This window comes from Rhinopithecus roxellana, chromosome 3, assembly GCF_007565055.1.
Source record: "Rhinopithecus roxellana isolate Shanxi Qingling chromosome 3, ASM756505v1, whole genome shotgun sequence".
Taxonomy (NCBI): domain Eukaryota; kingdom Metazoa; phylum Chordata; class Mammalia; order Primates; family Cercopithecidae; genus Rhinopithecus; species Rhinopithecus roxellana.
In genome coordinates this window covers 137,142,277-137,160,797 of record NC_044551.1, presented here as the reverse complement: position 1 = coordinate 137,160,797, position 18,521 = coordinate 137,142,277, and the positions used below count along the sequence as shown (strand labels likewise).

Here is an 18,521-nt window from a genome sequence, read left to right as displayed (position 1 = left end):
CTTAATTTCCCTGTGCCTCAGTTTCCCAATCTGTAGAAAGGGCATAATGTGAACACTTACTTTAAGCGACTATTATGAAAATGATACTTTTTGCAGAGTGCGCAGTAAGACCAGTTTAAATGTTTACTGTTAGTAGAGTTGGACGGCCGGGTTCTTGATGGCAGTGGCAGAAGGGAAGAAGATTAAGGCTGGAGAGTAGGAATGGGCCCAGGCATAAGAGGTTCATGGTTAATTCTGAAAAAGAAGCCATAGCTGGATTTTTGGCATGTGAATGATGACCTATAGTGAGCTTAAGGTTTTAAGAAAGAACAAGCAGTCCTGGGGAGACTGGAGCAGGATGCAATATAAAGCAGGAAGGTGAATTAGGAGGTTCTAGAAACTTACTGGATGATGGTATGATAGAAAAGGATAGCTCAGGCACTGGATAGGAAAGATGCCACACTTTACGATCAAACTGAGCTGAAAAAAAGCGTGCTTACCTTTTTGGCCTTTAGTATTTATAGGCACATAAGAAATGTTCAACTTACTTCCTTCCCTCATGAGACTCTCCCTCCCCCTCACTTTTTTTTTTCTTTTCTTTTTCTTTTTCTTTTTTTTTTTTTTTTTTTTTTACAAAGTGAGATGACTTATTTTGAAAAAAACTGCAACTGCTAAAAAGTATTTAACACAATTGCAACTGCTAAAAAGTATTTAACACAATTGCAGTCTTGCCACTTGGTCTCAAGAGTTTCAAACTTTATCTGAAACCTTGAATTTCAATGACAATATGCACAATTTGGAAGCTATATTTGGTTTTCTTTTCTGAAAATGTAGCAATATTCTGGCTGGCCTTGTTTTCCTCTGGTGTTATGTGATTCTCTGACATCAGCACTGATATATTCAGCCTGACATATGACACTGGTTGGCATGAGAAAGAAGGGGAAGATGGCTGAGTTATGAGCAGGACATGACAGCTAAGCTTGAGACTAAGTGGCATCTGCAACAGGTGTTCCTTGGGACTAGAGTTAGAAAGGGCTTCTTCCTCTATTTTTAAAATATGGGTAACACTTTCACAGCTATATAGAAACTGTGAAACTACATGCTTGTAGTTATTAGATAAAATCAAGATATAATATTTATTATCAGCAGGGTGGAGCAATTCAGTGTCTTTCTTTTTGTTTTCTTCTATTTCTGAATTAGAAGATTCTCATGCCTATGGTAGAGGTCCTGAGGTAAGAGAATGAATTTGCTAAGTGCATAAGATTTTGTTAGTTCAATGATACTATATCCTATATGTGTCAAACTTTCATGCCTACAGGACTGAGAGTCTTCTCTATCCCTAGAGGATCATTAAACTTAGCCAACTGTCTGGGAATTGACAATGACAGAATAATTAAAAAACCAAACATTTTTTATTTTCAATATAGGATTCTAAAGCATTCTAGCTATTAAGCAGTAACAAGCCACTTCCATCAAAGCTGAGTAGGCCATGTTTTCCTCCACATTTTTTTTTTTTTTACTACTTTTAATTATGTTCATAACTACTACTAGCTGTTTCCATAACAGCAAGCAAACCGGTGCAGTGAGATATTGGGTAAAACATCATAACATCTAAACCATTTTTCTTACATTATATCTTGGTCTTTGTGACCATCCAATTCTCAGTCCTCACCATTTTTTCTAACCATAGTGTTTGGCAGACACTTGGATCCAAGAAACATTGGTCTGGATTTGACCCGGTTCTCTAATTTTGAGTCTGCAAACCACACAGCATTTTTTGAGGGAAAAAAATTCATTTCCATGTCCAGCAAAATATTACGTGAGTTTACTCACTAATTTGACTCGACCTAATTTTCAAAAGATATATAAAATAGGAAGCTAGTGTTATTCATCTTATTTGCTAATCACTGTGTAAGTCTAATACTTTTTCTTCATTATTCACTGAATTAGTGAAGAGCCAGCATCAGAAAAGAGAAAGTCTACCCTCAAATAGATATATTTATAAAAATTGTATTTGTAAACCAATTTTCTTTATCTTCTTTCTTATAATTAGCAGGCTATTCTACTTGACCCTGGCAAAATATTTTAATTAGGCTATCCATGGCTATTTCAATAAACTTGATTTTTTTTGACATTTCAAACATAACCTTGTGTCATTCATGCCTGCCTCCTACTATTTTAAATGTATAGCATGTTCCAGCTGCAGAAATTACCATGGTTACTTGTTATGCCAATAGTGAACTGCAGTTGGCATTTGAAAGTATTGTGCTATCTTGCCTCCGCATTGAAAATGACATCAATATTTCAATAATCTTGATATTATGAGTTAACGTGGAAACCTGGAGATATGTGACTGAGACAATTATTGGTCACAGTGTAAGAAGTTCTTAGCTGAAATATATTTTAGGGTCTTTTTGGGATGCATTATACTCATGTTCTCTAAGAGCTCATTTTAATGCCAATGTGATTTTATTTTATTAACAGTACTGTTGAATGATTATAATCTTAACCCCTCCTTTTCTTTATGTACTCTCCTTTAGAAATGCACAGAAGTTCAATACTTCTTTGGGTGGAAAATGATTCACATTTAATGTGAAATAATTAACAGAGAACGCAAAAAGTATGGTTTGCTAAAGGTACTCTTGTGTCCAAGGATGGTATCCAGGATTAGGTCGATTGGATCAGAGCCCTTAATTTTCTGCTGACCAGCTGAAGTTTTATTAAGGAAGGTTCTAGTTAATAAACAATTTTCTTTTAAGTTATTGTTTAACCACTCCTGCTTCAGAAAAGTGCTTTAAAAATTATTGGTGTCATTTTTCCAGGCCTCTCACAGATCTCTTAACTTTATTTGTTAAAAGACTTTGTCCTGCAAATCACCTAGTAGAAGAACTCAGAACAATAATACATACTGCAGTATGGAGTCTGTGCTTACCTGCACTGGTGCCTGCACCAGATGTGAGGTCTCCACCCATCAGACCACCTATGGATTAAAGAGGAAGATCAAAACGAGAAAGGCTAAAGGCCCACAGAACAAAACACTTTACCTTTAGCAACCTCAGTATTTTGTCCTCTTGCAATAGTCATAAACTTGTAAAGTACAACCCAAGTCAGATGGCTGACATTTGTTTTACTGTGCCATGCTGTGCTCAAACGTTAAAAATACATTCAATCACTGACATTTTGCAGAATCTTTTTTTCTAAGAAAGTTACATTTTAAAAAATCCAGTCTTTGGTCTCTGCATTTTTATTATCTCTAAGTCTAGGTTTTCTCTAAGCAGATGTTTTATAGAAAGCGAAAGAAAGAGGAAGGTCTACTATATGCTCAGATGACTTCACATTTGATGTTTAGTTCTTTGTAAATATGTTTTATGCCATTAATTTTGAGCAATGTTAATTGTCCAGAAATTTGATCGTTTCATGAATCTACCTACATTTACTACTCAAATCTTATTGACTGACACAATAAAACAAATTTTTCACTGGCCACAAATTAAGAAACATATGCTTACTCACCGCTAACTTAAGAAAGTATGTTAAAATTTGGCAATGTTTATTTATGAGAGTCAAGATGTTTCAATAAGATATTGAATATAAAAATTACTTTTAGTTTTGAAAAAAACAAGATTCAGCCAAAATAATAATAGTGAGAATATCATCTAGATTTTCTAATTGCCTCTAAGTGATACTCTATAATTATTAGTTGGTTCAAGTTTTGGAATTAAAAGAAAATGTTTATATGTGTGTGTATATATATGTATGCATATATATGTGTGTGTATATATACATACACACACATACATACTTTTTTTTTTTTGTGACAGAGCTTGCTCTGTTGCCCAGGCTGGAGTGCAGTGGGAGGATTATGGCTCACTTCAGCCTCAACCTCCCAGGCTCAAGTGGTCCTCCCACCCCAGCCTCTTGAGTAGCCGGGACCACAGACAGAAGCCAACATACCCAGTTAATTTTTAAAAAAAGTTTGTAGAGATGGGGTCTCTCTATGTTGCCCAGGCTGGTCTTGAATTCCTGGGCTCCAGCAATCCTCCCACCTCAGCCTCCTAAAGTGTTGAGATTACAGGAGTGATCCATTGCATCTGGCCTTCGTTACAGTTTAAGAAAATGTTTATTATTTCCAATCAGATAATATTTTGGAAATAAAGTATCAAATTAAAAAAATGAGCATGAGTTTATCAAATAGAAAAGTGAACTGCATTCGAGTATGATCTGAAGGGAATAAATGTGGTTACTGAAAATTCATATGAAAACATTCAAATATATTCAAAAGTCAAGAGAATAGCCCAATGAAGTCCTTTGAACACATTTCCTGACTCAAGATTTATTAAAATTTTTTATTTGGATGAATTTAATTATATTTTCTATACAAAGCTTCTGTAACAAAAATAGTAACACATGTTTGGTTCTAACTGTAAGGCAGATATGTAAGTATTCTACAGGAAAATTCCTCCATGAATAAACTACTTTCATACAGCTATGTGTATGTAAGATATATTAAAAATTTCCCATGGGTACTTTTAAAAATATGAAATGCAAATATATAATGGTTTGCTGTATGTGACTTAGAAATACAATTATTTTTGATGCTGCTTCTGGAAAAATAAAGGAATAGTTTTGTTATATTCAATATTCATTGACTTGGTTCCTATTATGAATCTAGCAAATCAAGAGAACATTCTTCCCTTTAATGTTCTTTAAAACCAGTATCAAAACAGACACATATTCAATACAATTCATCATAATGTATTTTGATTGTTCTAAGTACTAAGAATGGATGAACTTTTTCTGAGCAATAATTTATTTTTCCCTTGGACACTGCGAATTGAACAACAGCAAGTAAAAGTGCAGAGACAAATTTGGGGCAGGTGTACATGTGTTTAATTAACTTCATTTCTGACTCAGCTTTGTTTTCATTTCATATGTCTTACAAATGATGCTATCTTATATTTTCTTTCTGCCTAAGTCCTTTGTGGGATAAGTTACCGTATAAATAAACAAAAAGTGACCTAAATAATAAATAACTAAATGGGATAAATACTATCAGAGAACACAGGGGAAGATTTCACAGAAGAAGTGGTAGCTTGCCAGGAGGAAGAGGGAAAATGGCATTTTAGGCATGGGGGACGAGCAGAAGTAAAAGTGTGGAGAAAGGATATCTGACATCTGACATCCTGTTTTTGAATATGTGGTTAAAATATAGCCACGGGAGGAGATAAGTGGCAGAATGAAAAAGATAAATGGCAGATTATGAAAGATTTCCAAAGACATACTAAAGAGTTTAGGCTCTATCATGCAGGAGACCTAGCCCCGGGGTGGATGGTAAAAGCCATGAAGGAGAGTAAATGGAAAACCAGAAAACATCTGGTAGATAAAGCAGTGTTGGCTTTGCCAAAAGTGGCCCCTTCCAATGATCCGTTAGCATTACATCCTTATGAGGACATACCTGTGTTACCTGCACTTGGAGGTCGATGTGTTACACCAGGAGACATACTATTCCTCTGCAGAGAAGGGTGAGCCAGTGGCAAAAGGTTGGGGTTTCCCAGTGAGCTGACAGGGTTGCTGTACACCAAACTGTTGTGGCTGGACACTGGGATGGAGACTGGCATCTCGAAGTTGGGAGGTGGAACAGCCTGCAGGAACAGAAAACAAAACATAGGTAAAAGAAAAGAATTAATAACAGAAGCTCTTCAGGACAGACAGCCCTTATGTTTCCAAGAAAAATTCTACATTCCAAACTACTTGGTGTCTAGAAGACCATTAAGAGCTCTCAAGACATTCAGATCATAAATTGGTTTCTTAAATGTGCTTAGAACTCTTCCTTTGCAACCATTAGAAAATGTTTCACTTTTGTTAAAACAAAGCCCCATTTCATTAGACTCCATTGTCTTTGGATTCCATTCTATTAAGTAGTAATTGTTCATTTGTGATATCTGAATCTGGTGCCAGAAATGACTGCAAGATCAAAGGTGTCTGATTGTGATGACTTCACGGAGAAAAAGGATTAAAATGCAAACCAAAGCCTTTAACTGCTTACTGAAGCATATTTATGTAGAAGTTTAATGATAGAAAATCATCTCCAAGCATGTGCATAGCACATATACCTTAATTATTATGCTTTAAAGTCTGTCTTTTAAAAGTAACTCTAAAGAGAATAGGCATTTTAACATATAGGATTCAACAGAGCATGTATCATTCAATAATTCACATTTTAAAGTGATAGTTCAGAAAACGCTCTGCTTCATATTTTGGTATGTACCGCCATGGACAAATGGCAAGACCTGTGTCTCAATTGCGAAAGTTGCCAAATATTTAGTGAACTGAAGCTGTGTGGATGTCTAATTAGATTAATCCAGGTTTCAATGATTGATTTTTGAGTAATTATTTTGTCAAGTTAAGCAAAATCATGTTTATGTTTCTGCTGTACTAACTAGATGAACACAGGAACATAATTGTAGCTATTTTTTTTAAGCATTACAAATAAAAATACTCTTTGAATATAACGCCGGAGAACTCATATGGTATCAAAGCATATGGCATTCTTAATATAAAATGGACATATATATGGAATAAGATTTATAGATGGCATTAAGGCATTCCCTTGGGGGTTCTCAATAAGTTATTGTGCAAATTTAAATGCATATGTGCATAAGGCTCACTTGGTTGGTTTTTTTGGTCCTATTTTGTTTTTACTATTGTTTTCGCTTAGTGCTAACATCCCCTTTCTGTTACTGTTTGGTCGGCTGGCCTGCATCGTACATCTTGCTGTGTAATATTTCTCTGTTTATCTTGGTGATGATCATAATACTTTTCTTTGTTTATGTTTATGCTCCCTTATTATTTATTTCCCATTTTTCTTTTCTTCCATGTTCTGGACATGTCAGTATTGACAACAGCAAATGCTTTACATTCAAAACTCTTTTATTCCACACATCTTTGATTTTTCATTTTTATTTTATATTTACTATTATTATTATTATTTTATTATTATTATTTTTAGACAGAGTCTCACTCTGTTCCTCAGGTAGGAGTGCAGTGGTGCCATCTCTGTTCACTGCAACCTCTGCCTATCAGGTTCAAATGATTCTCCTGCCTCTGCCTCCCAAATAGTGGTTGGCACGTGCCACCATGTCCAGCTATTTTTCTTGTATTTTTAGTAGAGATGAGATTTCGCCATGTTGCCCAGGCTGTTCTTGAACTCCTAAGCTCAGGCGATCCGCCCACCTCAGCCTCCCAAAGTACTGGGATTACAGGCATGAGCTACCACACCTGGCCCAATCTGTCATTGTTTCAGAGGGAAATAAAAATGTTCAAGTGATATCAGTAATATGGCCAGTCTTTATTAGGCTTTATCTATTGTAAACAGGGGAAATAATTTTTGGATAAAAATTGACATAATAGAATATAAATGTTTGATAAGACATCAAATAATGAATTTAGCCTTACATTTCCAGCCCCCCTTTAACAACAAAAAATTAGCATATGCTGTAAAGTCAAAGTCTATAGCATGCACAACGTATTGTATTTCTTCATTAAAAGGCCAAATAAGGATTGCTCTAGCATACCCAAGAAAACAAAGTAAAGTGATTCTACTAGGTATATTCTCCACTTGCTCCATCCAGACCCACTCTCTAGCCCCTTCACTCTGCTATGTGCCCAGGAGCTGACCCTCCAGACTGCATCACCCAGGCTCTCCTGCCCTCTGGCTTTCCACTGATCAGTGGAGGAGGCACCAGCAACAGCACAGAGAGCAGGAGGGAGCAAGGTCAGGGTATTTTTTTTTATAGTGGTGTCATCCTTTCTGGGCCACAGGCTGGCTGAGGCTGCGTTTCTCTAGCGAAGACTCCATCTCTTTTTGAGTTGCTCTCTCCTATACACATAGATCTTGCTGTGATCTGGTACTGTTCCCCTCCACTTACTTCTTTAGGCCTAGAGATGGGAACAGCTTCTAGGTTGCAAGCCCTAATGTACTTCATTATTCTCTCAGGTTTCCCTTAATTCTACCCATCTGTAAACAGTCCTTTTAATAAGCTCTCTTCAATTACCCTTTAGAGTTTGCCATCTGTTTCCTGCGCAACCTTGGGCCATAAGAGAAACTCTAGATCTAGAACATTGGTACTCTACAGGGGTGGGACTGTCTCCTTAGGGAGCATTTTGGAAATCTGTTGGACTATCTTTGGGTATCACAATGACTGGAGGGTGTGGCTATTACCCTGACTCAAGCAGTGCCATCTCTTGCCTAGATAACTGCAGTCATGTCCTAACAGATTTACCTGCTCCGGTCCTTGCCATCCTTTGTATTTGCAACCCAGAAATCAGATTGGCCCTTTAAAAGCTTAAGTCATGCCAACACTCCTTTGCTCAAAACCCCGTGAGGGCTCTTACCTTAGAATAAAAACTCAAGATGAGAATTTTTTCTTCCAGGGGTCCACAGGAATTCTAGCTTTTGCCAACCTCTGTTATCTCATCACCTAACACCTTCTGCCTCCCTGCTTCATTTCCATGACGAACTGCATCACCTCCTTCAAGTCCCTGCTCAAAATCTGGCCTTCTCTTGGAAGCCCACCCTGACCACCCTATTTAATCCTGTAATTTATCCTGCCACTTGCCCATATCCTGATCTCTTTTTCCTGCTCTTCTTTCCCCTTGGTTATAAAATCATTTATGATGTTGGTTAAATAGTGCCCTTTTGCTATGAGGCAATGCAGAGCCTACTCTACCTCTTATTACAGGAACTTAACTATTTTTCTTCAAAGGAGAAGTTTTAGGAAGACACTGTACTAACACAAAAGTAAAGCTTCTATTTACTGTATATTATTTATTGAGCAGGCACTGTGCTATATAATTGATATACATGATATGATATAACCCTTTAAACATCCCTTGCCTATAGATATAATTCTTCCCTTTTCAAACTGGTAAGATTAAGTAAGTGGCCCAAGGTCATCTATCTAGTGACTGAGTCTGTTGCTTTTGCTACCAAAACACTATGCAACACAGTATAAGTTTTTGGATAGAAATAAAATGCTATAGTAGAAATCGTTCTGTTAAGTGAATAAGGGCTAGATATTAGAAGCTCATTATCTATGGACCGCATAAATAATAAACCAAATGGGTTCTCATGAAATGTGGGTGAGTATCTACACTGGAGTGTCTGAGGTTTTAGGAAAAAAGAAATCTTAAAGACTCCTCTCTTCCATGTTAACTTAGAGTTGGTATTTTAAAGCCATCTCTGGGCTACAAATGTTTTAATCTGAATTCACTGTTACTACTTATAAATGTTTAACTCTTACTAGGTATCTAAGGATCTGCTATAAAACAATATCTTCCCTGAATATGCCATAGAATGTTGGTTGTGTCTCATTAGAGAGTAAAGCCCATATCCCCTTCACCCCGGGGTGAAATAAAGAGGATTATTAATAATTATGTAATGAGTTCAGGACCATCCTAACAACCAGGTCAGTGAAAGTCATTCTACTCCTTCCTTTCTCTGACTATTATCCCCAAGAATTAATTCTTCAGTTTCTAGAATTCTGGATCAGAAACAATTGGATGATAATGATTATTATAAAACTACTTTGTGATTGGCTAAGCAGTCAAATATAATTATGGTATCAGAGTATACTTCAAAATTTCAAAATTCATAAAATATACCAAGATCATTTGTTTTCTATTTCTCTTTTGCTTTGTTTCCTTATCTGTATCAAGAACTACCTATGATAATTTTTTTAAAATTTAATTTAATTTTAGATACATGTGCATGTTTGTTACATGGATATATTGCATACTGGCGGGGACTGGATTTCTAGTGTACCCATCACCCAAATAGTGAACACTGTACCTAAGAGCTAATTTTTCAAACTTCACCCCGCCCTGCTACCTTCCCCACTTTTGGAGTCCCCAGTGTCTATTATTTCCATCTTTATGTCCATGTGTACCCATTGTTAACTCCCACTTCTAAGTGAGAAGATATGGTATTTGATTTTCTGTTTCTGAGTTAAAGGAACTATCTATAATTTTGAAAGCAAATTATAAACTTAAAAATGAGCACACTGAGAAGATATTTTAGAGAATCAGAATGAACACTAGCCTTTCTATCAGAAATCTCAGTTACAGTCCAGGTTATGTAATAAATTGCCATTTAACCAGGCAGGTCATTTAATCTCCCTTGACCTTGATTTCCTTATCTAAAGCATGAAATGGTTGTATCCTTGAAGAGACGAAGCAGCTCTAAACATTTTAGGGAAAGCAAATGCTATAATCACATATAAATATTTCCAAGAAATTGGCATTATTCTTTTTTCTCTTTGACTTTTCAAAATTAGGAAACTTGAAAGCATCTACATTTAAACATTTTTTTTTTTTTTGGCTAAAAAATGAAAGCCAAGAAGTAGTTAAAAACACTAAACTTGCAAAGACTTCAGGGCCAGACTCCAACTTTTACAAACACTCAAGATAGGAAGAAAGAGAGAATTTGGTGATTAAATAAAATGCTGTCAGCAGAACTGGCTATGTAATTTGCAGGACCCAGTGTAAAATGAAAATGTGGGGGCCCTTTTAAAAAAAGTATAAAGAACTTCAAGACAATGACAGCATAGTATTTAACCAAGTGCAGCCCTATGAGAACAGGGCCAAGTCGAGGGCCCATGAAGCCAGTCCCAGCTTTGAAGGACACAGACATGACAGCTAAAAAACTTTTAGTTTTTATCCCTGAACAAAGTGATCATGGTTATTGTAGTGAGTCATAATCGGAAAAGTATCTGAACTCTTATCCAAAACCCAGTATTTTCCCAAACTTACCACAAGGAAAAGTCCAATAAAAAAGTCAAATAAAATAGTTTAAGTAAAATATTTTTAGTTAATGGGCCCTCTTTTATTTAATGCGAATGATTGAACTGAATCTTCCCCCCATCCTTTTTTTTGCCACTAATGACACCTTTAAATTTTGATTAACCATTACCAGCTGCTGGACCCTAGTAGAGGAAAAAAAAAAAAAAAATCATACAACTCTGATGACTTGTGAGGACCAATTGCTTGTTATCTAAATTCCCTCAAGGCTGCCTGACAAGTCTATCATGGACTCGTCCATTCCCTCTCCATCCCTTACTCCTCATGATGTCTAACTTCTCAGTCCTTTTTCAAGCACCTGCTTTCCCCTTCCCTAATTAACTATAGAAGCTAAACTAAATATATTTAAAAAAAGAAAATAGCCAGGCCTGGTGACTCACATCTGTAATCCCAGCACTTTGGAAGGCCAAGGTGGGTGGATCACTTGAGGTCAGGAGTTTCAGAAGAGCCTGGCCAACATGGTGAAACCCCATCTCTACTAAAAATATAAAAAGTAGCCAGGCCTGGTGGCAGGCACCTATAGTCCCAGCTACTTGGGAGGCTAAAGCAGGAGAATCACTTGAACTTGGGAGGCAGAGGTTGAGGGGAGCCAGGATCACGCCACTGCACTCCATCCTGAGGCACAGGGTGAGACCCCATCTCAAAAAATAAAAATAAAACTAAATAAAAATAAAATAGAGGTCATTATATGGTCACCTACTCAGCATCATTCTACGCAGCTACCACCTTAGCTACACCTGGCCCTATCTGTAACACCGTCTTGTTTAGGTCCCATCCTCCTTCCCTTCCTTGAGAAGCTTGGTCATTTTATCTCCATTGTACCTGTATGTTCAATCTTTCCGTTCCTCGAAGCACTTCTCCTCTGTATGTAAATAATCTCAAGTGTTTTCATTTTAACTTCTCCCTTGATCCTACGTACAGCATTATTTCTCTCTCTTCACAGCACATTATTTTGAAGAAAATATATACTGTTTCTTTCTACTTACTCCCTTCCCTTTTACTCTCAACCAACTTGCACCCGCCTCTCATTCGTTCAGCCCCTTTCCTAACTTCTGCTGGTTCCTCAGACGGAGGTGTTTTCTCTTGCTGTGAAGCCCAGCATGAACCATGGCAAACCCAGCATGAGGAAATGCTGGTCAACACAGTTCCAATTCACCCATGAATTATTTCATGTAATTGAGGAATATGGGCATAAATTATGGTATACCAACAGGTGACTACAATATTAAATTTTCTGTTTTAAAAGGGAAACTCTTCAAACCGGGTCTTCGAAATAGAAAAACAGTCTTGTAATGTTTTTAAAGAGGTGGAGACACTCTCTACATACAAAGGGCAGAGTGTCCTTGCCCTGCTGTAAATGTTTTAGCAGCTGTGGAAACTTTCAACAAAATTGACTTCCAGCAACTCAGAGCAATGTGCAAAAACTGGGCTTTTCATCGTGAAGACTGAAGCACTTACTAAAGAGATGGAGACTCTGTGGCATAGCTCAGAGCTGGGTGGCTCCTTCTCACAGCTCTGCCCGTAAACTCTAATGTGGTTTTTCAGCCCCTGCCACACACTGCTGCACCCCTTAAGATATCACGTATCTTGATTTTGAACTCTTTACATAACAGGCTGAAATCCTGTGAGGGAATGCAGGTATGTATCACATGTCTCTCTCCCTAAAGTATGAGAAAAATGATGATCCAATGTGCATTCCCCCAGGACTTTAGGGGTTAAAACTCCACCTAAATGATCACCTCCATTGAGTGATCAGCAGTACTGCATATATCTGTCTTTATTTCAACTGTGCAGGGGATTCTTACTGTCTGACACACCTAAGGTACTCTGCCTTAACATCCTACACTCACAAACCTTAGTGCACAGCTGCTCCACATCAATGTATTATATAGCAAGAGAAACTCAGACCATAAGAACTAAAAATTGGCCCAAATGGCGTGGCGCAGTGGCTCACGCCTGTAATCCCAACACTTTGGGAGGCCCAGGCGGGTGGATCACCTAAGGTGAGGAATTCAAGACCAGCCTGAACAACATGGAGAAACCCCGTCTCTACTAAAAATACAAAATTAGCTGGGCGTGGTGGCACATGCTTGTAATCCTAGCTGCTCGGGAGGCTGAGGCCGGCAGAGGTTGCAGTGAGCGGAGATTGCACCATTGCACTCCAGCCTGGGCAACAAGAGTGAAATTCCGTCTCAAAATAAATAAATAAATAAATAAATAAATAAATAAATAAATAAATAAATAGATTGGCTCAAAGGAGCCGCTTCTCTTTTCCTTCTGGGCAAAATAAAATCCCAATGGATATTTTATCATTTAATAATTCTGGACATAACAAGTATGCATAGCTGCATATAATACTAAATACTCCATTTCACAAGGTGCCCACTATGAATGTGTGCATATAATACTCAGTTTTATGAAACCTTTAAGAATTTACAGCACTTAGCTTTCCTTCATGACACAGTGTATTAAAAATTCGGATTCAACAAAAGTTCTACTGCTGACATTATTTCATTTAACAAAAGAAGCAGATAGGTATTTATGAGGACAGAAATTTTAATATGCACACACATTTTGTAAATAAGTTTTAAAGTGTTCAATTTAATTCAATACAGGTTTGAGTGTGCAGCTACTATGGTAAAATATCAATTTATCTTGTGAGTGAAGTTGTGAATTTGGCCTCGAGCTTTGTCCCCACATATCTGCACTTGTAATCACCAAAACATATTTTCACTTCAGTCTCTCTCAATTTTCAGGTTTAGGCTGATTTGCTAACTTACAAAAAATGAACTTTTTTCAAAAGGAACTGATTACCTACTGAGGAGCTTGTATATAATTAGGGTTCAGACACTAACATTAGTTATTCAGAAGGCATGTGAGCCTTGGGTTTCACCCCTTTATGCCACAAAATTAACATTATTTGATTGATGACAGAATCTAACAAAAAGTATGCAGTTTCCTCCTATACATGTGGACAAAAAAATAATACATGCAGTTATTTCTCTTAAATATCTGGCAAGGCATATGACTGACTGTTAGAATTTTTTTCATTTGGTTAAAACAAAAATTAGCCAAATGTTAAAGCATGGAAAATGTTGGTGGCAAAGCGGATAATATTCTGATAAAGCTTTAAAATCACCCCAGCACACAAACATGTTGAAATCTTACCATTAGGTTTCATGCAGTCTGTTCCCTGCAGCGAGCATTAGCTTTAACCCTTCAGTGCTGTTGCTAAATTTTATGTATAGGGAGAGGGGCTGAAGTTTTATTCAGAAATCACCTTTCATTTAGGTGATGATTGTCAGTTTACATTAAAGAATTGCTGACCCACTTGTGTATCAGCTCTCAGCAAACAATGTATAATCTTATGTATTTTATGGCAATTCTCAAACTTGCTTGGGAGGAGGTTCCAGTGTTTTACTCGTGTATTGTGATTTGCATGGACTGTGTGTTTAAAAGATTGTGTAAATTCAGGGTGTGTCTCATAAATCTTTCTCTTCCTGCTGTGAACTGTTCTACCTCAGAATGAACTTTTCGATGGCAACTCCGTTAGATTACATAATCTCAGCATCTTTTAGGGTTTGCTTTCTAAATGAGCTGCCCGTGGGATGAGATGGCTATTTATCTGTTTGACTTTCTGAAGAGTCTTAGAGAAAGCCATCACTGAGAGGGTTAAGGTATGTTACTGCAGCAGTTATCAGCAGACCAGCCATCTACCTTTGGTACTTACAGGAATTTTATGACTCTTGATCATATTATCAAATTCTTCATTAATTTTTTTGTATTTTTCTTCAGTGCGTGGGGTGAGTGCATAAGAGGAGTCGGGATCGGGGCTTTCACAGCCTTTGTTTTCTTTCTTGTTCAATGCCTGCCAGGTTCAGAGAAATATCAAGAGTAAAAAAAATGAAGGGTGTTCCGAGTACTTACACACAATCTTTGCCTGCTGATCATTAGATCAATATCTTCGTTAATTTTCCTGTACTTGTCCTCAGACTCAGGGCTGTGACCTACTGAATCGTCCGCATCGGGGTCTGGGCTGTCACAGCCATTAAGGCCCTTCTTTCTCAACGTCTGAAATACATAATTCAGAAAGTTCAAACCTAGACAAAGGCTGTAAGAGACATTCAGGGGCATTAAAGAAGTTCAAGCTGTCCAGTATTTCAGGTTATTACATATGCTTTATTCTATTAGGGAAACCACAGATGAAAACTGAGTCATTTCAATTGAGTGCTCATCAGCAGTTTAAAAAAATAAAAGCGAAAGATTCCTCTTGCAACTAAATTCAGTCAACGAACAGAGGGTATAAAGACTCAAGTTTCATGATGCAGAATTCATATGTGCTTCAAATATCTAGTGAAAGACAATTACAGCAGAATACAATTAAGGTGGCAAATTGCAACACTCTCTTCCCACAGAAAAATTAGAAATCAGGACGTTACTCAATGATTTCTGAACCTGTGATGATGACAAAAGCAGAAATGCTGGAAACAGATTCAAGTGTGAATTTAAACTAATGGTTTGCATTAGTCGTGTCCTGCGCCCACAGCCTCCACTTCTGACGTACTTGACAGCTAAAGGGTAGAAAAGAACATAGCTAATATCCCCACCAAGTATAGGTGAAGAATGCTCAGACACTGTGCTTATGTGGAGAACTACTTTTGTTTGTTAGGGTTCAATATATGTGAAAATCTTATCAAAATTTATAATAATGAGAAGGTCTCTTCCTAAACACAGGTGGAAAGAAAAGTGAAAACAGCTGAGCTGAGTAAGGAAGACGAAGGACATTGAAAACAGGTAACCAAGTCAGTAACTACCAAACTAGCCAGGGTTCCTCCTAGTTTTTCAGCTGAGTAGGAATCGCCCTGAGACTGACACACCAAAGTAAAACGTCAGTGCCTCATCTTGAACCTCCTGTTTCCTGGATGTGGGTCTGGTCTAGTCTCAGCCGTCACAAAAGAATAAATACTAATGTAACATTGTAACAGAAAAAGTATGAGTTAGGAGTCCTGAGTTTTACTTGTTTTTTTTAAATTTGAGACAGAATCTTGCTCTGTTGCCTAGACTGGAGTGCAGTGGAGCGATCTTGGCTCACTACAACCTCTGCCTTCTGGGTTCAAGTGATTCTCCTGCCTCAGCCTCCCGAGTGGCTGGGTACATCACCATGCCCAGCTAATTTTGGTATATTTAGTAGGCACCGGGCTTCTCCATGCTGGCCAGGTTGGTCTCAAACTCCTTGCTTCATGTGATGTGCCTGCCTCAGCCTCCCAAAGTGCTGCCATTATAGGCTGAGCCACCACACCCTGGCCTGCTTTTTTTTTTTTTTTTTTTTTTTAACTAATGGTTGTCAACGTAATTGTATACAATTCAATTTACAGAGATAATGTTATGTTTTTAGAGATCATAAAACTTCTGATTAATCATACAGCTTGCCATGTTAATTATTAATAGACTAGCAACATTTCTGAATTTTCCTGGTACCACCAAGATCCGTTATAAAGAGATGCATACCTAAGTGTTTCTCATTAATGGAAAGTTCAGCAGAGCTCATCTTTATTAAAGACAGAATTCACATACAAATAAAGCAAAAGCTGCGACATCAAGCTAAGGAATTCAAAGCTGAGATAACACCCCATCTTTAATTTATGCGATTGGGGAAAATAAATAAAACAACATGAGTTAAAAAGGGAGGTGGCAGTCTTAAAAATCTAAACTCCTTGGCTCTTACCAATGTGTAACAAATGTAACATTATTTAAAATTAGTTTCTGAGGCACTGAATATTTTCACTTAAAATCAAAAATCAAGAAAGCTATCATTTCTAATATATCTAGGATACACAGTGGCTCTGTAAATATTTATTAATGTTATAGTGCTATAATATAACAAATAAACATATGGTTACAGCTTATTATGTGGTAAAATGTTTGAATATTAAAATGAATATTTTGACACAGTATGATAAAATATACATTTACAATCTTGGGGAATTTATAATTGGTGGGGCCACCTGTCCCCTTATCGTTGATCTACAGGCATCATTTTTCATTCATAATAAGTACTTTTAGAGACTTTCTACCACAATACGATAAAGAACATCACAATACATTGGAATAATAATTTTATTTACTAACTTAACTTCTTGTGCTTCATACTTTTTTCTTATTATCTCAACTACAAGAACATTCTTCTGGCTGATAACTTGTATTATGATGTGTTTCTGCTTTGATCTCCGCATATCTTTGAGCTTTTAAGAATACTTTCTGAGTGTTTTGCATTATATTCCATGTATTTTTCATTAGAATTCATTTGTATAGAGAAAAATAGGTAAGATCAAGAAAATATTATTTGATATTTTTCAAAAGTTATCTATCTATATTTCTATAAGACATGTTAAAAATATTCTTTTCTTCTCTCTCTCTCTCTCTCTCTTTTTTTTTTTAGAGACAGAGTCTCTCTCTGTTGCCCAGGCTGGAATGCAGTGTGGCGCGGTCATAGCTCACTGCAGTCTCCATGTCTTAGGCTCAGGCAATCCTTCCACCTCAGCCTCCTGGGAAGTTGGGACTACAGGTGTGTGCCACCACACCTGGTTAAAGAATCAGGGTCTCATTATGTTGTCCAGGCTGCTCTTGAACTCCTGGACTCAAGTGATGCTCTTGCCTCAGCTTCCCAAAATGCTGGGATTACAGGCATGAGCCATGGCACCCTGCCAAGAATTTTCTTATATAAACTGTTAATTTAAAGCCTTCCATAATGTTAATTTATAGTCTTATCTAGGCAGTAGATTTTTCAGTGTGCACCCAAATCTTTCAACCAATAAATCTTATTGTAAAAATTATAGTTGTTTTGATATGCAGATTTCTGACAACAGAACGCAAGGGTTAGGAGAGGCCTATCAACTGTCATTACAATCCATCTGGCACATACATGTGTGCTAAATATTCTCACAAAGCTTTCAGGGGGTAGATATTGTGTTTGGTTTATAAAAATTCAAACATCAATTACACTTTGTTGAAAGATCTCCACAAATATTAACCCATTATCTCCACAAGTCTTCCACGAAGAGATTAGATAAACCTATGCCAGGTCTCAAACGTGATGGCCCAAGGTCAGTCAACGAGTATTTGCCTCCTGCCTGGAGACAGTGTGGGGCCCGCTTTTCCCTTGCCCGTTTTCCCACCTGTGTGAAGTGATGGGTGCAGACTAGATCTCTCTCACTCATATGTAACTATAGTAGTACACTGGATACTGAAATAAATGAAGTAGAAATTGGCCGGGCATGGTGGCTCTCACCTGTAATCCCAGCACTTTGAGAGGCCGAGGCAAGCAGATCACAAGGTAAGGAGTTCGAGACCAGCCTGGCCAGCATGGGGAAACCTGTCTCTACCAAAAATAAAAAAAAAAATTAGCCGGGCATGGTAGCACGTGCCTGTAATCGCAGCTACTTGGGAGGCTGATGCAGGAAAATCACTTGAACCCGGGAGGCAGAGCTCGCAGTGAGCGGAGATCACGCCACTGCACTCCAGCCTGGGCAACAGAGCGAGATTCCATCTCAAAAAAAGTAAAAATAAAAATAAAAAAGTAGAAATTTAAAAAAATTAGGCTGAGGGAAAATTTCAAGTATGAAAATATAGCTAAAATATTGATTTTCTTAGATGTCAAATTTTAGTCAAGACTTGGAGTGTATATT

At 37.3% G+C, this 18,521-nt stretch overlaps 1 protein-coding gene across 25 annotated transcripts in view; it reads right to left on the bottom strand.

Annotated features, from left to right (window-relative positions):
- Positions 1-18,521, bottom strand: part of MEF2C (myocyte enhancer factor 2C) — a 184,057-nt gene that overhangs the window by 27,874 nt on the left and 137,662 nt on the right. For 17 of the 25 annotated variants that reach the window (XM_030926879.1, XM_030926878.1, XM_030926886.1 and 14 more), the window contains 3 exons: positions 14,764-14,907; positions 5,435-5,621; positions 2,912-2,959 (listed from right to left, as the gene is read on the bottom strand). In XM_030926879.1, the coding sequence (XP_030782739.1) occupies positions 2,912-2,959; positions 5,435-5,621; positions 14,764-14,907 (379 nt within the window). Of the gene's footprint in view, positions 1-2,911; positions 2,960-5,434; positions 5,622-14,566; positions 14,705-14,763; positions 14,908-18,521 lie in introns of all 25 variants that reach the window. The other 8 variants (XM_030926891.1, XM_030926889.1, XM_030926900.1 and 5 more) reach the window with 2 other exon arrangements.